The sequence below is a fragment of the Poecilia latipinna genome, unplaced genomic scaffold (assembly GCF_001443285.1).
Source record: "Poecilia latipinna isolate Pla-1442-1.1 unplaced genomic scaffold, P_latipinna-1.0 Scaffold300, whole genome shotgun sequence".
Taxonomy (NCBI): domain Eukaryota; kingdom Metazoa; phylum Chordata; class Actinopteri; order Cyprinodontiformes; family Poeciliidae; genus Poecilia; species Poecilia latipinna.
In genome coordinates, this window is record NW_015112916.1 from 274,956 (window position 1) to 298,091 (window position 23,136).

Consider the following 23,136-nt stretch of genomic DNA (forward strand, 5'->3'; position numbering starts at 1 on the left):
CCCTCCTTTTTTTTTTTTTTATATTTATATATTTATATTTTTTTTTTTTTTTTTTTTTTTAAAGATGCATTCTAAGTACCTTTGCCTACATGATTCCTTGACTTAAATCTGTCAAATTTATTACTTTGATCCTGGTGAACTGTCAGTTTGGTTACGTCTTCAACAGTCATTGGCATTGGCTAAACTATCGGAGTCGGTTGAAGTCCCATTAATATTCTAGATCCCCTCACAGGGGATTTCGAACCCACAAAGAGTGGCAGCAGTTGAAGGAAAAAAAAAAAAAAAAACTCGGCAATGAAACCATGAGTGCGGCTTGAGTTGAAATGAACACGATGACAGATATGAGATTTAGCTCCTTTTTCACTGTCAATCTCACAAATGTCACCCTAGGCTGGTTAGTGGGTCTGATTTTCCTCACTTTTTATCTCTCTCCTCGGGGCTGTATGTCGTGTTTTTGTATTTACTGTTCCCTCCGCTCCTAACCCGCTTCTTACTAAGGTGTAATTGAGCAAAAAAGAAATAAAAAATCCCAGTGTTGGGTTTGCACCTCGGCAACACAGCCACTAAAGAGGATATGACATGTTAGGAAAAAGTCAAAGTAAAAATGGACATGACCTTTCTTTCAGGTCCTAAATTCAGTTCTACCATAAGATTTATGAGGAGAATTTCCATCAAGATTTGGTTTACATTTTACAAGATTTTACATAAACAGTCAACATTTCCCTTTTTTGTTTAGCTACAAGATAAAGGAGAACAACGCGCTAACGAAAATGCAGATTGAAGTTAGTTGGAAGACACTTTCAGATGTGTTTAATATTCCCATTATTTTACTGTCTTAAGTTGCTTTACTTTTGGTTCTTTTAGTTTTCAAATATTTCCGTTTACAGTGAGACTCAAGCAAGCATGTGGCAGTTTTTTGTATCAAGGTTTAGATTTTATTGAAAGGCCAAAGCAAGTGGTGGAGTGACTGAAGTTTTCTCAAACAATTGTGACTAATGAAACACTGCCATTGTCCCACATGCTGCTGCACACTATTGGTCAGATGTATTAAAGACGGCTAGTAAAATCTTCCCATGATTATAATGAAGAAAAATTCAGAAAAAACACAGTTATGGTGTGACAACTAAAGCAGGACAGGCATCACGTTTATTTAGGTATTTATTTTTATTTAGACAGTTATTTATATTCTACTTAGTAAGCAAGCTTAAGACTTAATTCAGAGGATCGTGTATACTTTTTCTTCAATGTGTCAAAATCAAGCAGCAGAAGGGTTCTGAAAGAAAACGGATCGAGCTTGTCAATATTCTACTTTTTGAAAATTTCTGACCGTCTTTGCATTTGTCACTTTTCTACTTTTTTGTATCAAGTTATTAAAGCGAAGTACACTTTTTTTTTTTAATAAAGTCAAACACTCTGCAGCCTTTTGTTTTGCAATAAAAATGAGACATGAAGATGCACTTGCAAAACAACAGCAGATAAAGGAAGCTGACTTGGCTTTTAAACCACCGGGATTAGGCTAGAGTAGTCATGAATAGCTGCTCCTGTATGGCTTTTCTGTTTAAAAATAAGAGTCACAATTGAGTTGGTTTGAACATGTGCCGAGAAGAGATACGGTCTGCGTGTGAGAGAAGGATGCAGAAGACTGAGCTGCCCGGCAGATAGGAGAAGGGCAAAGAAAAGATTAATGGATGTAGTGAGGGAGGACATGCCTGGCATGACAGGTAGACACGTGGGCCTGGAGGAGATGGAAACATGATCTTCTTGGGTGAAAAGAAGAGATTAGCTACATTTTGTATTTAAACTGCTGTGGATCTACAGATTCTGCTGACGCTGTCAGAGGATTTTAGGATTTATGAGTGTAAGAAAAATATACATATATATGAATCGTATATCAAAAAGAATGTCAACTCTTTTATTATCACAGTTTCATAGGCTAGTGTTGAATCAATATGTACTTATAAGAAGGAAGTTGATTCCTGAACAAGTGAGAGCTTTCTTTGTCACATTTTTGATTGCTAACCTATTACGTACTTAGTGTGTGACAGGTGTTCTCTGCAGGCAGGTCGTCTCACCTCAATAAGTTGACTTTTCAAGATGAAGTTTTGAGTATTCTTTGGTGAAAACAAAGAATACCCACAACCACACACTTTAATTTGAAGTGTATGGCTGTACATGTTGCATTAAATCCAGTACAAAACATTTAGCTTTATTTCTGCTATCACAGATGCTGTTTTTGCAATGTGCAATAACCCACCCGTTTCCTAGAAGTAATGACCGAAAGAGGCTGATTGGTCCATCTGGTGTTTTGCTCAGAGAATTTTCCTTGTTGTTTACTGACAATGGTTCCCCCTGAGAATTATGCCCCGCTTTGTCAGCGCTGCACTTTGCTGTCTGGAGGCCATTCTGTGTTGCTAGTGAGTCTTTTTCAGGTTTCCTTTGGACTTTTTGATTTCTTGTTATAAAAACGTGAAGATGAAAAAGTCTATTTTTAGTGATCACACTGACCTTTAGAAAGTCGTGAAAATGCCACCAGTTTTATTCTAAAAGCTGAACCTGCTCGTTATTTTCTATGCAGTTGAATTAATGACGTGTTTGTAGTTACCCTGACCATTCAGATCAAATTCCTCACTCACATTCTATCAAATATATTTGTCATTCCCTGTGAATTTTCACAGTGATGTTTACATTTCGATTCCCTCATCTCTTGTTTTTCTCTCCAGATCCGACCGTATGTAGGCTGCTTGGTTCAGTACCTGCCCCTGCTCTGGAAACAGTCTGAAGAACACAACATGCTTCGATGTGCCATACTGACGACACTAATCCACCTGGTGCAGGTACAGAGCTTCGCCATGCATTTCGTGCTTTAGTATTTTCTGCATGCGCATGTTCTGTCAAGCACAAATACCAGGCCGTCTGTTGTGATCTATGGTTATGTTTAGTACATCTGACACTTTCATGACTTTTCCTTTTCTGGCTGCTGGCCTACATTATGCACATTTCAGGAATTCTGATTTCTTATAATCATGCATATGATGTTTTTTTTTTTCCCCTCCTCCTACTTTAAAACTCTTACAGAAACTCAGAGGGTTCATAATACTTTGGTAAAATGTATAATATGCCTGCTTCTGGCAGTGCAGCGCATCATCTTGCAAGACATTTTTTATGATTTGTCATTTCTGATAATTTGCTGCAACATCACTTGAGTTTGACATGGAAGTAATGAGAAAAAATAGCTCCTTCCATGAGCTTTGTTACCCACAGGAATGAAGCTGCCCGCCTTAGTCCTCAATATGCTTTGGACCCCTGTGTGGCTCGGCTGCATTACTTCATAGTGGCAGATGATTATGACAAGCTCCCATTGAGAGTAAACCGAGAACACATCTGGCAAACTAAGTGAAACTCGTGAGGTTGAACAAATGAGTTTGGAGTTGCTTGACGGCATTGGGTTACGCAGGGCCGTGCAAAAACTGTTCATGCCAGTTGAGCCTTTGTACCTTTTGTTCAAGTGAGTAGCTTTTGCGTATTTTTGGGAAGGAGGAGGTTTTATGATAGATAACCACAAAGTTGTGCAACTCTGAGGTTGATTCAAAATTACTTGAATGTGTGTTTAATCTTCTGAAATTAACCTCCGGCCCAGTCTCAACTCCTTTGGAACATGTGGCTTAGGTTTGTTTTTCATCCCTAACCTGTATGGTGTTTTCACTGGTCTTCATATTGCTTTCTGTTTATTAATCTTCTCTAACAAATCTCTGAAGTCTTCACAAAACAGCTGGTTCTGTACAGGCACCACTTTGTGTTAGTCTTTCACATAAAATCCAGTAACATACATTGAATTTTTGGGATCCCAAGAGACAAAATGTTGAGACGTTCAGGAGACGTGAATACTTTTGCAATGGTGCAACTGTGGACAAAATGCCCATTTTCTCTGTTTGGCTTGACGGACATCGTATGGTCTTAATTTATAAAACAAAAACAAGCAGACCTAATTTAGATGGTATGGCAAAGGTCAAAGATAGTTGCATCGCTGTGAAGTATTGGATCAGTGGTCTTGCAGCAAAATGGAAATGAATCTGTTCAGTGTGTTTATTTTGACTATTAAACTTCAGTTCATCTGGCACTGGAACAAACCAATCTTGTCTTCTTATGATCACATGGCATTAAGTCAACTATTAAGCTCATAAAAGCTGCAGTATTGACTCGTTTGTTTTTAATGGATGAATGTTGCCCGTAAGACAAGTTTGCTCCAGCGGGGGATTGAGTGACGCTCTCATTTCTTTTTACACCCACATAAATGCAAGAGGGAGCAAATTAATGTCGTGCCATTATAGAAACACTGTTGACTGTTCTGAAACACTACTCCGGATCCTCTTTCCCTTCACACGGATTAATTCTGCTTCTTCAATATCCCCTTTAGCCCCCCATCATGCAACCCAACAAACACGCTCTTGCCAATTCTTCACTGTGACTTCTAGTGTTTTGTTTTAAAATACAAAGTGAAATGAAATGTGAAGGGATTGGATGTATTTAAGAGTCAGTGACAGTGGTTAAGTTTTCATCAACAGAAAGGAGCCTGAGGGCATGTGTGGTAAATATTGAAGATAATTTTAAATGGACCTGCTATGTTGGTGTGCATAATTCATAAGAACAACTTTGCTATAAATTTAATGCTTTTGCATATATACAGCAGTAGAAACCTGATATTTACACAGTGTATATAAAACATTCCTAAGCTTCCTTTCTCACTATCTGAAATTAAATCAGACTAAGCTTTCCCTTTTTGTTCGGTTAGGATTACATGAAGTAAAAGACAGAATTAGAGAATATAGGAATGTTTTGCATATACTTGGATTAATTTTCAAGCAAGGAATAGTAGTAATCAGATGATAATGTCATGACTTTTTAAGCTCCTCTTATTTTTCAACTTTATGGGTAACTGAAGGTTTACCCATTAATAAAGGCAGCTCTTAAATGCACTGGTTTATTGTGAGATGGAAGAATCTAAAAAAAAATCAATAAGAAGATTAGAGACCTCCACAAGTCGAGTTCATTGTTGGGTACAATTTTAAGATGCTTGAAGGTGCCACCTTCATGTCTTCAAACAGTTAAATACAAGTATGAAAATCGTAGAAGTGCCAGGCCAACATACTACTCAAGAAGGAGATGGTTTTTGATGTGCGTATCAGCCCTAGAACAGAAGCAAACATCCTTGTGAAGAAAAACTAGCTGAGGTAAATGGTATTTTGCATCTTATATCTTATGTAGTGAAACAATTGGTATCTATTATGGTGAGCATTTCTATTTGTGGATTTTTTTTTTCCTCCATTCTACAGGCATATTTTTATATAGCAATATGGTTTTGACTTCTACAAAAATTCTAATTTCCTACTTAAACACCGATCATCTTAAATGTCATTAAAGTCCAAATGACCAAGAAATGAGCTGTAACTTAGTTCCTGTAGTTGTGCCCCAGTATGTTCTCTTTCCTAAATAGTCAAAGTTAATGGGCTCGCACTGTTTTATAGGGTCATCAAATTGACATATAATGTCCAAACAACTCTTGCTGCCTAAAACAAGCATTGTGCTTCAAAATGAAAGACCTTCAAATTGGAAAAGCTTTTCTTTTTGACAGCTTCTTGTTATTAAAACTAGGAGTAGTGACACGTGCCTTGCAGCGTGAAAGGTCCCCATTTTGTGCTGCTCATTTTTGTGCGAGGAAAAAATGTAGCGTGGCAGCACGTGGTTTGGAAACAATGTCTAAATCCATTCCACTGCTGTGCTCTCCTCAGATGAGCTGCAAAGAACTTCAATTAAAGCGAAACACAGAAAGCGCGGGAACACTTTGAAGCATCCATGTCTTGCTGTCACTGTTTGGCATTGATTCCTGTATCTTTTTGTTCTTTCAGGGCCTTGGGGCAGAGAGTAAGAACCTTTACCCTTTCCTTCTTCCTGTCATCCAACTGAGCACCGACGTTTCTCAGCCGCCTCACGTCTATCTGCTAGAGGACGGACTGGAGCTTTGGTATGGATAAACATGCCGTATTCAAACATTTATGAGTCCAGGGAAGAAAACGAGATTCCCTGAGGCTGATCTTTATGAAGTACTTAGTGATCTCATTTCATCCCTTACACACACGCCTACACATGAATACTGTGGCTGTCTTTATTTCTGCCTCTTTTCTCTGTAGTGCCTATCGCCGATGAGTCTTCTTTGTCTTATCATTCCTCGGCCTCATTTACTGGCTAATGTTTGCTGTCCCGTTTAGAGGCCAGTTACAAACAGCTTACAGATAAATGTTGCTTAAAGACCTCGTTGTTGCATCTTGTTTGAATTGGCTCTTTACACTGGCAGAGGTGCCCGATGATCACTTCATTTGTCGAATGTTCATGTTGCCCGCAATCTTCACTTTGTGGCTTTGTTTTGAAAACATGTAGTTTTAAAGCTTCTTCAGGCTTTAAAACTTCCCCTTTGGAACATGAAAGTTTCTTCCATGTTCTAAGGAATGTATGTCGTCGTTCTCTCATTTTGACTTTGTGCCAGCCGCATTTCTCTATCCCATCTTTTATCCTCCCTGATGACCAGCACTGCTCTGTATGCATTTATTTTGTTTACAAAGACAATGTCATTTTCTCATTCTTTTATCTTTCATGGATTATTTCCGTTTGTGTCCTCTTCAGTATCTCTCCTGTTCGTTTCTTATCAGAGCTAATAAAAGTTTGTGAAACTTTCCACAACCTACCAATACCTTTTGAAAAATGTAACATAAATCAAAATCTGTTCACTTATGATAAATAGTTGCAACAAAATAAAAGTAGTGCAACATAACAAACCAGATGAGTCACTTTTTTGGAAGAAATGTTGTCTTTGATTAGCTAATAGGTTTAGTAGAGTAATAGAAAACGGCCATGACCTGCATGCTGTTGATTCTGTGTAAATGTGACATATTTTAATTAAAAAGATGACTGAAGAGGGGAAAATGTTAAACATCGGCTCGTGAGTTAAAATGATCAAACATACTTTGAAATGGAACTCCAAATTAGAAGTACGAAAAGAAAATGGGAAAACAAAATTCAAATTGTTCAAAGATCAAAAATAATTACTAAGCCAATAATGAGTTTCAGGGGGATCAGAAAAGATCTGTTGTTAGCTGCTAGTAGTGCAACAATTTAGAAGGTGGTTGTGTGAGGACTATTGTAAAAACGTCTTATTGGAAAGTGAGACATGGCTTAAAAGGTTACAGTTTGCCACAAAACACACGACTGGGCTAAAAAGAAGTGAAGCAACATGAAAGTAACTGTCTTCTTTTTTGGTCCAGGGGTCACAGACATTTTGTCAGTCAACTCCCAAACACCGATTCAAGCCAGAGTACACTTTGAATCATGGTGGCTCAGGCATTCTAGAATAGGGACATCATACAGTATTCTTTGATGTTAGACCTATTTATTCCAAACCAGGAATTATTGCTCAGTTTAGAGGTCATTTTGCGTTATGGTAGTGGGAATAATCTTGTGATTCCTCTATTTACTGCTACGTTCAAAACTGCCACCTCTATCAAAAGAACCTGCAGTACAACAAGAAATCAGCATAAGCCAGGAAATCCCTGATTGGTTCAATCTTAACTTCACAAAAACATTGATTGTTTAGACACTTTGGATAAGTGTGGGGGAAAAAATGCAACTTTGTAAGAGACAGTTCAGAAGATATTATCGGAGAACAAAATACATTTTGAGTGAAGAGATTTGAGAACAGGTCTTTTATGTGCAATAATTAGTCAGTTTCTAGGCTCAATAAGTTATATTGATAATCAGAATTGTGAAGAATTGTTTTCTCTATCCTTATTATTGACCGGCCCAAATGTTAACAACATTTCAAATCTCTCTGATCTGAAAAGGCTTGTAGATTTTTTTCATAATTACTTTTGTTTTTCTTCCAATACAATGAAATTAAAAACATCAGGACAATCATGCTCATACCAGATTAATATTACATCCCCTCTTCTTCATACTACTTTTTCTTTTCACCTCCTTGCCTATTTATGTTTTTGCCACCCCTTATGATATGCCCTCCTTCTACATTCAGTCTGTAATTTGTCCGTTTGCATTTTTCCGACCTGTTTTCTCTTTGCCACCTCCAATATGTGTCTTCTGCACAATTTTCTCACATCATCTTCCTATTTTCTGTTTTAATATTCCTTATCTGCTTTGTTCCTCTCATGTTTCCCTTTACTCCTTAATGTGTGTTCACCCCATTTCCTCCCTCTCATTGTGTAGGCTGGTGACTTTGGAGAACAGCCCAGCCATCACCCCGGAGCTGCTCAGAATTTTCCAGAACATGTCGGCTTTGTTGGGTGAGCTTACAGAAGATTTCTTTTGTTTTCTAATTTATCCAATTGGGTGTGTGAGGGAGATTTTTTTTGTTCTCAGAATATTATGCATTAACATATAAATTAAATCAGTCAGCAAACGGAGTATAAAAAACTAACAATATTAGAATTTATGTAACTGAATTCTATTTTGGGGGTAATATATGCAGCACAGTTAAAACCAAATATTTACAGGAACTATTAAAATACGCGTAACCTACTTTTTCTCCCATTGCTGGACATCAAGTCTAATAAAACCTTTTATGGTTTTGTTCAGTTTGAATTAGCAAAATTATTTGTGTTGGCCAAAGATCAGAATAATCAGCAAGGATCATTTTTGATCGTTCTTCAAATTAAGTAGTTGATATGCATTTTTTATATGTATGATTTGTTTAAAATCTTTTCCTAATTTTACATTAGAAAATAGCCTAAAATTGATTTAAACCCTAACCCTAATTGTTTAGAAATATAGTTATAAGTCTTTGAATTTTAATAAAGCTTTAATAATTCTCCCTCTTATTATTTAGGAAATATAATTCATTTTTATTTTCATGATCTTATCTGACCTAAAACAGGAAGTTTAATCTGATTTCCAATACCAGACGGTGTGGAAATAGTAGATGTTCACTTTCGTACGTAAATATCTGATTTCAATTGTATATAATTAAAGATTAATGCTTTTTTTTGTGTAATTCAAAACAAATACTGGACTTATTTTCACAGACAAAGATTCTAACCCATTAAAACGTTCCTATATATTTACACTGTAACTGTTGGGTTAAGCTGAAAAATCTATTGTCATAAACCTAATTATATAATTGTCTTCGTTTGGCTATTACTGCTTTTGAAGATCACATCACTGCCTCAAGGCATCTAAGCTTATACTGCAGGTATGAGTGATTGCATTAAGCTGCCTGGATGATTTATCATAAGGACACCACACATGTTGTGCATGTGTCTCTCTGACCTTCAGTGTTATAAGCGACATTAGTTTAGTATCAGATTGCAATAAGTCAGACTAATACAACAGCTTTGCTCTAGCATTCTATCACTGACTGTGCGGACTCTATAGACTCCATAGGGCGCAGAGAGCCAAAGGGCTATGGGTCGCAGTAATGGTGGAGGAGGGAATTAAAGAGGATCAAGGAAACGAAGAGGTTGATGGAACATAACAGGAAGGCGGTAGATGAAAACGAATTCAAGTGGCAATGGTTGGAAAATCCGTGAAGAAAAGGGAGAGGTTATACGTAGAGATTGGACATGGATGAATGGTAAGATAAGTACGGCCCTTATCTTCTGCCTTACAGAAACCATTTCATTTTTATTTATTTATTTTCTTTGCAAGCATCACTTTAAGTCAGATTAAAATGTAGAAACGAAAACAGAATTATACACGAGCTTTAAAGTGACAGAAACAACTGTAATTGAGGGATCTTTGCATAAAGGTGTCTATAATTCAATACAGGCTGTGCAGGAAGGAAAAATAAAAAAAGATCTATTTATACTTGAAAGAAGATTTTATATATGTATATAAAAAATAGAAGACACAGTTAGCATTTATATATTCCTCAATCACTGAGAAACTGGGACCTAATTGGCTGTATCTTCACGAGTAATGAAGATGTTTAAAAGATTCGGTGAACATTAATCAGCTGCCACATTAGTCTTTTAAGTGTTTCTGATGATGAAGTGAGAGAGGGTTGACAGTGTAGTTTTAGAAAGAGGTTGTTGAACTTTAAAGATTAAATATTGCACAATAGAGGATGAAGATATCTGCAGATTTTTTTGGCACGAGATTCAGATTTGATTGCTATATTCACCTCGAGGCCATTTTAAAGCTTTAATGTGCTTCAGTGTCCAAGAGTGGTAGCTCTTGTTTACTGATAGATGTGTTCAGTGTTATTAAGAAATACTCTTAGAGATCCAGTGGTGCCACCCAAGTTTAAATATATATTTTTACTCATTTGTCCCTTTGTCCAGATCCACCTGGAAGGTGACCGTTGATTGGAATAAACCTTTTTTTCCCCCTAATTTGATAAACCAATATCAATTCCCTGCTGGTTACAAACTCGTATCTGATCTTGTTTTGGTCAGTTGGCACACCACACATAAGAGAGGGATTTGAAATGTGTTTGAGGAAGGGGAGAGATGTGAGAAGCTTTTTTTTTTTTTTTTTAGAGGAAACGGCTCTTTTTAATAGGGTGAGGCATGCCTCTTTTTATGTTGTTTTAAAGTTGAAAGGAAGAGCAAAATTCTCATCAGATAACAGGAAGGCTGAAAATTGTGTTGAACATATAGAGACACTGTTGTAGCAATGCTAACCGCTTCATGTGCGTGTAACAAGAGCTGTAGGTAAAGCTGGAGGATAAATCTATCATTTTACGGGCCAAAGTTTTACTGAGAAAACACTTGAGCATTTACCGTCCATGACTTTTGTTGTAGGTGGTTGGGTGGATGTTAATGATTCTTTTTGGATAACTTTTAAGCTATAGTTAAGTTTACTAGAAAATGCCTACCTTCTCTTCATATGGTAAGAATATCAGACTGGAAAAAGAAAATAACACATGTAAAAAGCAGCAATAGACAAAATATTGTTCTCAGCTTAGAATAGACTGTTTCATGTTCTTTATGCCATTTTCGTCTAAATACTATGGAAGCAGGCAATTTCAGAAGCCAGTACATAGTGACAGTTCAATTTAAATGTTACTCCAGGGTTCGTGTTGTGAAAGGCTGTTTCAGTATCTACATCCCCTCTACATCCACAAAAGACCCAGTCTTTCATGCATCAGCTTACCAGTTGTCTTGTGTCACAAAGTGAAGTGGGGTACAGAAACATTTGCTTTTTTTTTTTTTTCAAAATCATATTTCGCATTCCTAAAAATATATCTTGTTTACAGAGTTGTTTTCTGCAAACCATTTTCCCTGCTTGGAAATTCAGTGCATCCACTGTTGTGAGATATTTATGCTATTTACATAAATATCTCAGTTTCACAGTGTAAACTCAAGCATAAACTTATTTTTGTTGTGTTTATATCTGCTTCTGTTGATTTAGCTAGGCTCCTTTATGATGTTTGTCCTGTGATGTTGGTCGAGGTAATATAAATGCCTCGCTTTGTCACAGCCGAACATGTCTCATCACTCTCTGGAAGATAGTCATGCTGTAACAACACATCTTTCTGGTTTGAAAAAATAATGTTCTGGCCTGCCAGTTTTATATTAGAACCCATCACTGTCATCCTGGGAGACAATACTCTGAGAATCCAGTGCTGGTGCTCATGCACAACAAGTAGTTTGTGATGGAGCAAAACAAAAGAGTCGATCACTATGAAAGGGAAGGAAAAATGAGACATGGATTTTAACATTTTGGCAAATGACAATTCACCCTTTGTGAGACATAATAATGGCAGCATCATGCCTTCTTCAGTATGGATTATGAGATTGGACAGAGTTAATGAGAAAATGGAAAATCTGTTGGAGACTCGTGACTCCAACACGTGTTGGAAGTGGACATTCACTTCCAACACATCAATAAGTCTAAAACATATAGCCAGATGAGAAATGAAATGGTTTAGATCAAATTATATTGATGTTTGTGACCTAGTAAAAGTCCTGACCCAAACCCAAAATACAATCTATGGCAATATTTCAAAATTGATGCTCACAGATGTTCTACATCTAGTCTGAGCTTGGCTTCATTTTTTTTCCCCAAAGAAAAACAAACAAAAGATGTCACATAAGATTCTAATAAAATATGCCATTTTCGGTGCTATTATGAGAACATATGTAAAAGCAAAAGGGGTGTAAATATGAAGCATTCACAATGTACATATGTGGAAGAAAGATAACATTTTCATTGGTGAGACCAAATCTGTGCATGGAATATGGTTAAGTGCATAGGGTCCCTGCATGAGGTTTCTGTTGATAATAGTGTAGTGTTCTTTAAATGCAGTTACAAGCCAATTGCACATAAGGAAGAGAATGTGACATGAAAATGTAGGCCAGTTTAAGGTTTACCAATAATCATCAGGTGAGTCAGACATTCAAAGGGAACGTGCAAATTTTATTTTTGACTTAAGTTCAGCACAAGTTGACCGTTCACTGTGAGATCACCTCATGTGAGGGCATCGTTTAGCAGTGAATGTGATTTCTCAACAGTGTTGCAAGAAAACCGTTTTAGTTTTGTGCATTAGCAGAGGGGGAGCTGTGAATCCCAGCTGAGCTTTCTATGCTCGCTTAAATTTTACTGCCACAATAATCTTTGGATTAGAACAAATGACAAAATTACTCTGATTTCCCTCTGATTTTAACAGATTATTAGGAGAACATATCTGAGTAGCCATGTAGTTTTACTGTTTTTTCATGGTATCCTTGGTTTATTTATAAATTCTAATACTACCATTTTAGTCTTCTATAGTTACATTTTGCTACATCCATTTTTGTTTTATTAAAATAGTTTTTTTTTTTTTTAGCTTATTTACTTTTTTGTCAGGGATGATGTAATCATAGCAGGTTGGTTTAACATAATACAGGTGGTGTATACCAGATTTCATGCCAGTGGTTTATTTGCAATCCTTGCCTCTGGTTAGACTTATTTGCTACACAATACAGAACAACTATAACCATAAAAAAATCATTTCCAAATGCCTCGATTAACAAAGCAAAAATTAGCCCTTCTGCTGTTTAAATGCTGTATACATAGTATATTGTTGTTAAGGTCTTGAAATCATCTGGGGCAGTTTTATTTTAAGTGGTTAACTTCAACTATGTATTGAATTAAATACTTGAATGTTTTACCTTGTTGCTGTTTTGCTCTTGATAGAGCAGCTCCTATGAAAGTTTGTACACTGGTTCAAATTCAGATGAATCAGCTTAATAACTACGTTGCAAATAATATAAGTGTTAGTAGCAGCTCTATTTAAATATAACTTTTAAAAGTCTTGATTTTTCTCCCTACCAAACTGTGCCCATTTTGTGGTCATGAAGTAAAATTACTGAAACAGGTTCTTTCTTTTTCTTTTTCTTTTTTTTTACAAAATCCTTTCTGAGGTCAAGTACACTCTGCACTCCAAATAAAAAGCAAACTTGTATTGACTTTTCATTTGGTAGATAACTTCCTTAGTCATTTGAAGTTGAATTTTGAATGTAGTTGAAAAGGCTGAATGACTGCTGTACTCTTGAGCTGCAGGAGTAAAGCAGATGATTTATCCCGATCTGAATAGCTCAATTACATATTTTTGAGCCTGCTAAATTCAGGCTCTTAGATACGCTATTGAGTGCAAAAAAATTATTTTTCTTTATGATATGGCTCCTGTACAATTACAGCAGATTGTCGGCAATTAATGCCTTTTCCACTTGACTATTTTTCTGTCTCTGTCTCATATCACTCTGAGAAACATTATGTTCTCCTGGTTGATTTCCCCACATTTTAAACGCATTAGATATCTTGAAGATAATTAGCTTGTCACTTGAGTTCAAGGGACATTTCAAAGCGGCAGGGATGAAAGATAATAGCTTGAAGGTATGGTCACAGGTCAAAGTAAAGTAGCACGCCATTTTAAAATGAATATTTTCCGCACTGGGGAGTGAAAAGAATCATTTCTATGTTACACTTATGCATCTATTTGCATAAATTTAGGGAAAGTTATTCGGGAAATCAAGTTTTCTGGTTTTAGTATCTTTCTCAAGCTCTAAAGCTGTCTCTCATCATCTCTGGCTGCCTTTTACTCAAACATCCGGTCGTTCATTCTTTTGGTCCGTGGAGAGCAGTGGAGGGATGTGGGCCGTTGAGAGAGTTTTGGCTCTGAGGAATGTTTCCACATGCCAGGTACTTGGCCTGGCCTCTCTGATAACGAGCCCTGTTCCATCACTGCTAACCGTGCACTGCAAATTCCCTGATTAGAATGTCAGGAGTCTTGCTGCGGTTAAAATGTTAACCTTGCTCTGCGCTCCGTTTCCCTAACACTTGGCTCTTACTACAAGATGTTTGTGCTTTGAAAGTGAAGCAATTGCTTCTTCTGGAGCAGAAGGAAGCCCTAATGAAGTGAGCAAATGATGGTTAAAGTGCCATTTTATTTTCACTCATGTTTCATTGATATTGCCTGAGGGCCCTGGAAAGAGAAACGACAGATTAATTTGGCAAAACTAAAAGTTAGAGTCTTAGACTCCCCCCCACCCCCCAAAAAAAGGCAGATTTTTTGGGGGGAGGCTGTTTCTGTGTGATGGTAGCCAAACGCTTTTTACAAAAATGAATACATGCTATTGTTGTTTATTAAATTGCAGATAACAAAAATAGCGTACTGTTGTATTTTTGCATAAATTACAGTGCGGAATTGATCAGAGCATAGCATACTCACCCTCCAGTGATCGATAATGTTTACAGCCAAGGAGCATCTGAACTAAAGGCATCTGAAGCTCTCCCACTTAACTGCCCGGCTAATGTGCTTCATGGATCAATTTAGACATCCTCATTAGAAGACAACCTTTTTATTTCAGGCCTCTCTACTCAAAGTAATGACTTCAATTACAGCTACCATAGAGATTGGATGTGTTCAGTCATATTTAACACAGAGACTGGGTAATCTGTTGAAGTTTAATTATAGGTTAGCTTAGAATCTTTGACTTTTTTAACACTTAATATGCAACTGAATTTGCTGCATTCTTTTGCAGGTCGACTTGTGTGACTTTTCTAATAGTTTATATATTTTTGACATGTTAGCTATTCATTTTTACGTAGACTTGTTTAATTATGTATAAACAGTGTGCAAAGACTTTCAGCAACATTTATTGCAAGATGATAATTCCGTTATGCTGACTAAAATAACAGCAGGGCCCATATTTCGTTTTTTAACCACTTAGGGATTTGCCTGAATGTTGTGGTAGAGAACAATCTTAGAAGTGCATGACCTCTATTATGCTTATTTAGAAGTTCATCAGCTGCTGGAATTGAGCTCTAATTACTTTATTTTTATGCTAAAAATAGAGTAAATAATTCTTCTCCCGCTGTTAATCGCTGTTGGTTTTTTTGAGATATTCTCAGTAGAATATAAGATTATTATTAAGCCAGTAGCTCAGATTAAATGTACAACTGGAATATAGAAAATATGAAACAAAAAGTAATTGATTGGGGGAAAAAAAATTAAAAAATTAAGAATATAAATAAAAAATGTATATATAAAAAAATGTAGTGAAAAATAAGGTCATCCATTTAATTTCAATTAGAAACACTTGTTTTTTTTTTTGTTTTGTTTTTTTTTCAACTATTCCAACCCTAAATGATGTTTACAGTAATCACATGAAAGGTTTTCTGTTAGGCTGTCACTGGCGCTCCACAAGAACAGATAATAAAATTCTGCCCAGTTTTGCATCCTCGCATGCATAGACAGTTAAATGGCAACAGGTATTAAATCTATGCATTGTCTACCAAGCAACCATTTTTTAGGGGCTTTTAAACTCCAGATTTTGTCCATTTGATTTAACTTGGCAACTACACTTTTTGCAGCTGATGTCTTCATTTATCATCAACACCATAAATTTAAAGCAAATACTGGTTTACTGGATGATCATAATTTCAGCATTTTTCTTTATTAAACACTGGAGCTACCTCCAGGGCTCTTATCAGAGTCATATGCGAGGCTCATTTTCTAGTTAATGTTCATAACCAAAGCAAATTTGTGCAGCATATGCCCAGGGCTATGAAATATGTTCTGACTAAAGCTTAATCAGGGCCTCAACAGCTGCTGTTGTGACTACTTCTGTTATGGCCCTTTGTGTGTGCTTGTGTGGAGAAGGATAATGTGGTCTGCCTACCCTGCAGAATCTGTTGACTGGCAAAAAGGCTGTTTAGCCTTTTGAATATTTTATTCATGGCCAGACAAAATATTGGCAAAAAACATGAAAATAACATGAGAAAATTGAATGTTCGCGCAATGAAAAGTGTTATTTACAACTTTAACAGAGCACCTCCTCTCATCCTTAAGGCTAAGTTCAATCACCCTACATAGGAAACTCTATTTTTTTCCCTCGGATTTTGTAATTAATTTATTTATTTTGGGTGATGATCCATATCCCTTAATGTGAGCATTGTAATATATGAACCAGTACATAAATATTCAATGAGGTTGAATTTTCAGCAGTAATTGACAAGAATCCAGAATGCCTTATCAATTCTAGGCCTCAGTTTTCTGACTTCACCGACTTGCCTCAAGCCCCAAAGCAGAATTCTGTTCATTTTCCCCCATTTATTACAAAAACTTTAAACTTTTTAAAGTTTAAAGTTGTTCATACTCATACACAACTTTTTCCTTAGATGTTTTTGCTTCACTGCTTATCAACAAGAAATATAAGGACAGCTTTATTCATCCGTTATATAAGGACAGATAGCTGACAGCTGTCGCAATCATTTACTTATGTCCTCTTTTGCTTTTGGAAAAAAGAAATCAAATATCTCAGATTTTTTTTTTTTTTTTTGTAGAGAAATATTTTGATTGCAACCATACGGCCTTAGTTGGATTTCATAGAAGCTGTAGATAAGCTCTCCACTTGGGCACAGTACTCTGTTATTTGTTCATGCTTCTAATGAAAGTGCATGGTCTGCACCGCACATATGTTTGGACAAATAAATGTCATTGTGTTTTTAAAGTATGGTTCAAATTTCTTCATCTGAATTACAGGATGAATGAAACCTATCTTCTCTTTACTATTCACATCTTTTCTTTTCCTTCTGAGAACCATGGCGTGGTCGATACTTATGGTGTTACCACCCGACATGCTCAGTGTGCAACACAAAGTAGAATTGGTTGGTATAAAAAATTCTTGCTGAGATTTGTGTTAGTGTTTTACTTTATTTAATATTATTTCTCCCCTCAACACTCTAGTTTCTCTATGATTTTAACCAGAGTAGCCTTTTAACTGTGTCTTGGATATTGGCTCTCAGCTCACTCGTAATTGCCTGTCTGTCTGTGCCAATTGGAGCCTTTAGGGACTAACTTGTGGCATCTCATCTGAAAGCAATATTGGTGGAGTTGAGATGCTGTCACTTGAGGGTTGCTGTGATAGCAGTTCATTTGTGTTCTACCAACCTGTTGCCATCAGCAGTTCAAACTCGTCTTGCTGTGGGAGACTTTCAGCTGAGCTACTTTAAGTGTTGGCCTAACAGATATTAATTATACATTGCATCTACAATTTCATCAATACTTGTTTTGTAATATCTTACTCAAGGCTTGTTTTATATCAAGGTTACATTGACATGACTCTGTTTTTCAGGGAAGAATTATTATACACCATAAATCTTGAAGAATAGTTTTTTGAATACAAGAATTGGGTGAAATGTTTTCTTGTGTATTTAAATAAACTCCACTATCCACATACTTTCTGTTCAAATCCAATTAAATGCAGTCAAGTTGATTGGATGGCATTTCATAATACGGATGGACGATGAACTAAAACACACAGCCAAAATAACACATGCGTTTATTAAGGCAAACAAGTGGAAATGTTCTTTACAGGCCAAGACAGTTAACCAATATTAACCCAAGTGAGCTTCCGTTTCACTTGTTAAAGACCAAACTTGGACAGAAAGGCCCACAAATAAACATCAACTGCAAGGCACTATAGTAACGGACATTGGGAAGGAGGACACTCAGTCTCTGATGTTCATCAGTTCAAGACTTTAGGCTGTCATAGTCAACAAAGGGTTTTTACAAAGTACTAGAAATTTATGAAAATAATGAACTCTATTGTATTGCTGTTTTAATGTATTTATTGTGTTTATTATATAGCATACTTCCTTGGTTTAAAAGTAATTAGGATGAATGATTGTGACTTGGACTGGGTAAAAACAGCTGCACACAATAGATTAGTTGTTTACCTGTCCAATAACCGCAGCTGTTCTTGTTCAGCAACTGGATCATCTGAGAGGCTTTTTTTTCTTCCTTTATCTTTCAAAAACTCAGTCTGTCATAGTGTGCCTTTCATGTTTTTCTGTCTTTACTCAAAAATGCTGTTTTCTACCATCTCTGCTTCAGAACAGAACACTGCTCAACAATGTCCTTACTGCTCATTTAAAGTCAGACTCTTGCGCTTGCTTGTCTGTTTTAAATCCATTATTGTTCTCATTTTGTGCATAGGCACACGGAATCCGTTTACTCGAATTTGTCTTCATACTCTGAGTGTAATGTTGAATATTCATATAGACTGATGTGCTGACTAAATAGGCCCTGGAATGCTTTGCATACTTGACCAGATAACAGATGGTTGCATACATTACCCCCATTACCGTATTATGGCTGACAGCCGGCCGAGGAAGCACATGGCATATATCAGCATCAAAATCACCTGGGTGAAACAGCACTGTAGTCCAAGTGGGCCACAGTGGTTGTTCACCATGGAGATTTTAATCTTTTCTACACAAACCTAATAAGCAAGTGAGCTGTTTGATCAGGATAAGGCTCTTTATGATGCCTGGGTTCAGAGGGTTTGCTCTAATCATGATGGCTTTTAAATTTATAGTTGTGAGATGCAACTTTTTTTTTAAAAAGCATTTTGTAGACATTTTCATCTTCTTAATTATCTTTTTGTGCCTTGGGGCATTAAATATTTTTAATTAAATCTTCAAAGATATTAGGTTCCTTTTTATGCAAAGTTTAAATTTATCCTACCACCTCTAAAATGAACTTTTTTAAGAATTCAGTAAACAGCCATGAAATGTTTAGTTTTGTTTGTGAAAAGAGCAAAAGTTCTATTTATGTCAACATGATGTATTGGCTTCACTCTGGGCTTTTGTGAAGTTTTCGTAAAGTTTTCTAAGTGCCTCCTGTCACCCTGTGTTACCTCAAAGCTACTCACGAAAATGTCGGTCTAGGTGAACGCATGCAATTTTATCAGACTGTCAGGTTTGTTTGTGTGGTAAGATTGTTGGCTCCCATTTGTCAATCCTAGGATCAGGTCTTCTTACGTTCTTTTCCATCTTAATCCCCCTTAACTCTCTCACTTTTTTATAAACATTTTGACTACAACTATGTTGACTACCGGCAACGCCATAAATCTTCTCTTGTTTGTGATTATTCATGTTTTGGTCCCGGCAGTTTCTCTTTGCATCTCTTGGGGCTCATAAAACTCAGCAATTTCTCTCATCAACTCTGTACAGTACATTGCAGAAGTATTTTGGTATTTTAAGTGATAGACCAACACAGAGCAGCATGTGGTGGTCGTTTGTATTCAGCCCCTGTGACTCAGTATTTTTGCACAACCTCCATTCTCTACCAGTCTTTTGTGGTATTGCTCCACCAGCTTTCTACATCTACAGACTGATTTTTTATTTTATTTTATTTTTATTTTTGCCATTATTCTTTGTAAAATAGCACAGGAACAGTCAGCCTTGATTGAGAGCATCTGTCAATGTGTTAAGTCTCAATTAATTTGGGTTCATTCTACTAGATGGATATGGTTTGATCGACACTGTTTTATTGTAGCTTTAGCTGGATGTTTGGGTCGTTATCCGACTCTTTTCCTCACTAATATCCTTCCAGTGTTGATCTATTTTTAGCTCCATCCATCTTCCAGTCAACCCTCACTAGCTCTCTATCCCAGGGAAAATATGCCTCTTAATGGCATGACACTGCCACTACCCTATTTCACTATGAGGATAGGAGGTTCTGGACGGTGGTGTGTTTTTGGTCAAACACAGCATTTGCATGGGAGCTAAATGGGTCTATTATTTTCTGACAAGGTCATCTTCTTTCACTTGTTTACATTAATCATTGAAAAATGCATATTCTATTTTGTTTTTATAATTTGGACCAATTGTGTCTGAAGTAGAGGTACATATCTGATTACCTTTGCATAGAACTTTACAGAAGGACTATACTTGTCTCATTTCATCTCATTCTCATTGCACCGACTTCATTTTTTTTCTGTGTAAGAAGAGAGGTTTTTCCATTTGTATAACAAACATGGAAGATTTTAAAATGTTGACTTTTTCCATTTTCCTCTTTCTGTTGCCAGGTTTAGAAGTATATAAGAGCACTACAGCTCCCTGTTCAGTATATAACATCAAACAGCATAATCACACAACTCTGGGAACACACTTGCCATTATTACGCAACTGGTGGTTCAAGAGTCAATTAACATTTATTGTAGAGCCATTTTACTACACTCACCTCAAACTGTTGAATGACACTCTTTAAGACTGAAAAGCAAAATTTGTCCACTTCATAATCTCTTCTGTAATTGTGTGGTGTTACCATGAGGGCCATTTATTTCTTGATGCATTTCCAAATTCTTAAGTTTTTTTTTTTTTTTTTTTTATACTTTTGCTATATTAAGAGATGCACCAAACATAATTTTATTGCTCATTCTATTCAGCCATTTCTGATGTCTCTATAAGAACTGAGAAGATAAAGGAACAGAATTCAAAGTACATTTTCGACCCTTCTTGTTGCAAAACACAGTTATTAGATTTAACATATTGCTTTTGAGCCATAGTAAATGAAACATTGACCAACATTTGATCTGTATGATTTTGGTGATGGCACTTATCAAAATGCCAACACCATTTTGATGGCATTTTGAACTGTCTTATTTCCACTGAATTAATAGTTGTATACTGGAAACTGAAAATAGTCAACGTTGAGTGTTCTTCCTTCAGCAACAACTTCCATACTAAAGAGTGCTGTTGGTGAAACTTACTGTGGTGTGATAACTAAAAAAAAAAAAAGTTTTTGACTAGTTGGTCAAACTGAAAATGATCCAGTTCCAGTGATGGGTCGATTTTTCTATGCATGTCTTTTTAATGATATGCTTAGTGATTTTTGTTTGTTTGTTCTGTTTCATTACAAGATAATTATTCCGCTCCTGTTGCTATTATCTGACCAAGTTAGACCTTGTGTTTATAAGGTGTTACCATATGCTTAAGCGTTCATACAGCCTTTTCTTAGCACATATCCTAGCCAGCACCTGATCTGTAAGGTTTCATTTTCTGTGTGTTAACATGAAGTTAGACAGCCCCACTTGTATAAAATGCAGAGATGAAGCAGAACCGATTTAATGCTCGGATAATAATCTCATAGGGCACACTTAATAATTTATGTGAGGTTCTTCTTAATGGACCCTTCTATTTGTCCTGGCAGCTCAGCAGCTACTTGAACTTCCAGGCCTGTGAAGCTGATGCTACAATATTCATCTGTTGCATCATGGTTCCATCCAGTATTTCTTTCACTGCTTAATTATGTTCAAAGTTGTGCCTTTACCAGTAGATGTAGTAATGTGAAACATATCTAACATCTTGAATTAGTGATTCAGTGTCCTAATTGCCCTTGTGTGTTCAAATAATAGCAACATAACTTAGGCAGTGAGGGAATACAATTATTAAAAATTGAGTAAAATATATTTTTACAGGTATTTAGAAAAAAAAAACAACATGAATGAATAAGTAAGAAAGTGCAGAAGATGGCAGGCTGTTGAGTTAAAATTTGATCAAATGCTTAAAAAAAAAAAAGTTGGCCCAAGTCATAAATGGGGGTTCAGAGTTACTGCAGTATGAAGTCAAGCTATTGGTATGAAACTAACCTGAAGCCTCATGACAGAATCCAAGCAGCATTTTGTCCAGAGTAAAAAGTTGAGTGTCAACACCAGCTCAGTGACCATAATTCCACAGAAAACCTTAGGAATGACATCAAACATGTTGCTTATCAGTCAAAACAAAGAAATGCAAATCCAATCATCCATCTCTGGAATACCTGCTTACAGATGCCCGAAGTGGGAAGTCCACAGAGTTTTGAAGCAGTTCTCAGAACTAAACAACTAGTTCAACGATACACAGGAAAACTACATTCTCAACAAGTTTTCAGTTTATGAAGAAAAATGTAGGCACCCCATTGCATTTTCCTCATTTTCTGTAGCATGAGAACAAATTTGAACCAGTTTCTTGTACATTTTGTAATTTGTGTGTGTTCGTACAAGCTAATCAATGGCTTTATTCATTTACTACATGCTCTCTCTTGACATTTTTTTAAAATATATTTTTAAAAAAATCTAATGATTTGTTCATATATAAATAAAGACCTATAAAGTCCATGACATTTTTTTTACCTGTTTGCATTTTATCAAATGGACCAAATCTGCAAATTCAGCATCTCATGTGACAATGTTTGTTTTTCAGAGCTGAGCTCTGAGAATCTCCGCACCTGTTTTCAGATCATAAACGCCTACTTATACTTGTCTGCCGTTGAGTTCCTGCAGGTGGGAGAAACAGACACTCACTTTAAAGAAAAATGCAGAATTTAAATGTTTCTGATCAGATTTCCAAATCCTTCTTTTCTTTTCTACAGAATTATGGCGAATCGTTGTGCCGATCCTTTTGTGAACTTCTGAAGGACATTACAAACGAGGGACAAGTCCAAGTACTAAAGGTAACTTAAAGTTCTCTGTGACCATAAAATCATCTTGTCAGTTTTTGTTTATTTAGGTTTAAACCAGGTCTTGTTTAGGTTCTATCAAGCAAAGCTTTAAAGTTCTTTATTTTTTGTATTTTTTTTTCCACTTTTTTTTCCATTAGAAATGCAGTCATGGAGAATAAAAATCTGCTTTTAAAGAATCTCAGTCTACATGCCAAAAGAAAACAAAACTGTAAAAAGCATTGTCAGTGTTCTTTTTCTTTTTTTTCTATTCAAATGTGCACAATGGACACAACATAAATCTGTGTCTGGAAAAGTATGGAATGAAAGTGTGTAGAAATATTTTTTCCTCATCAATATTTCAGCTTTTTTCCAACCATTTTTTC

At 36.2% G+C, this 23,136-nt stretch overlaps 1 protein-coding gene across 2 annotated transcripts in view; it reads left to right on the forward strand.

The window, feature by feature from the left end:
• Window positions 1-23,136, forward strand: part of ipo11 (importin 11) — a 114,695-nt gene that overhangs the window by 55,062 nt on the left and 36,497 nt on the right. For both annotated transcript variants that reach the window (XM_015034485.1, XM_015034484.1), the window contains 5 exons: window positions 2,721-2,834; window positions 5,904-6,019; window positions 8,269-8,345; window positions 22,516-22,595; window positions 22,685-22,765. In XM_015034485.1, coding sequence (XP_014889971.1) covers window positions 2,721-2,834; window positions 5,904-6,019; window positions 8,269-8,345; window positions 22,516-22,595; window positions 22,685-22,765 — 468 coding nt within the window. The remainder of the gene's footprint in view (window positions 1-2,720; window positions 2,835-5,903; window positions 6,020-8,268; window positions 8,346-22,515; window positions 22,596-22,684; window positions 22,766-23,136) is intronic.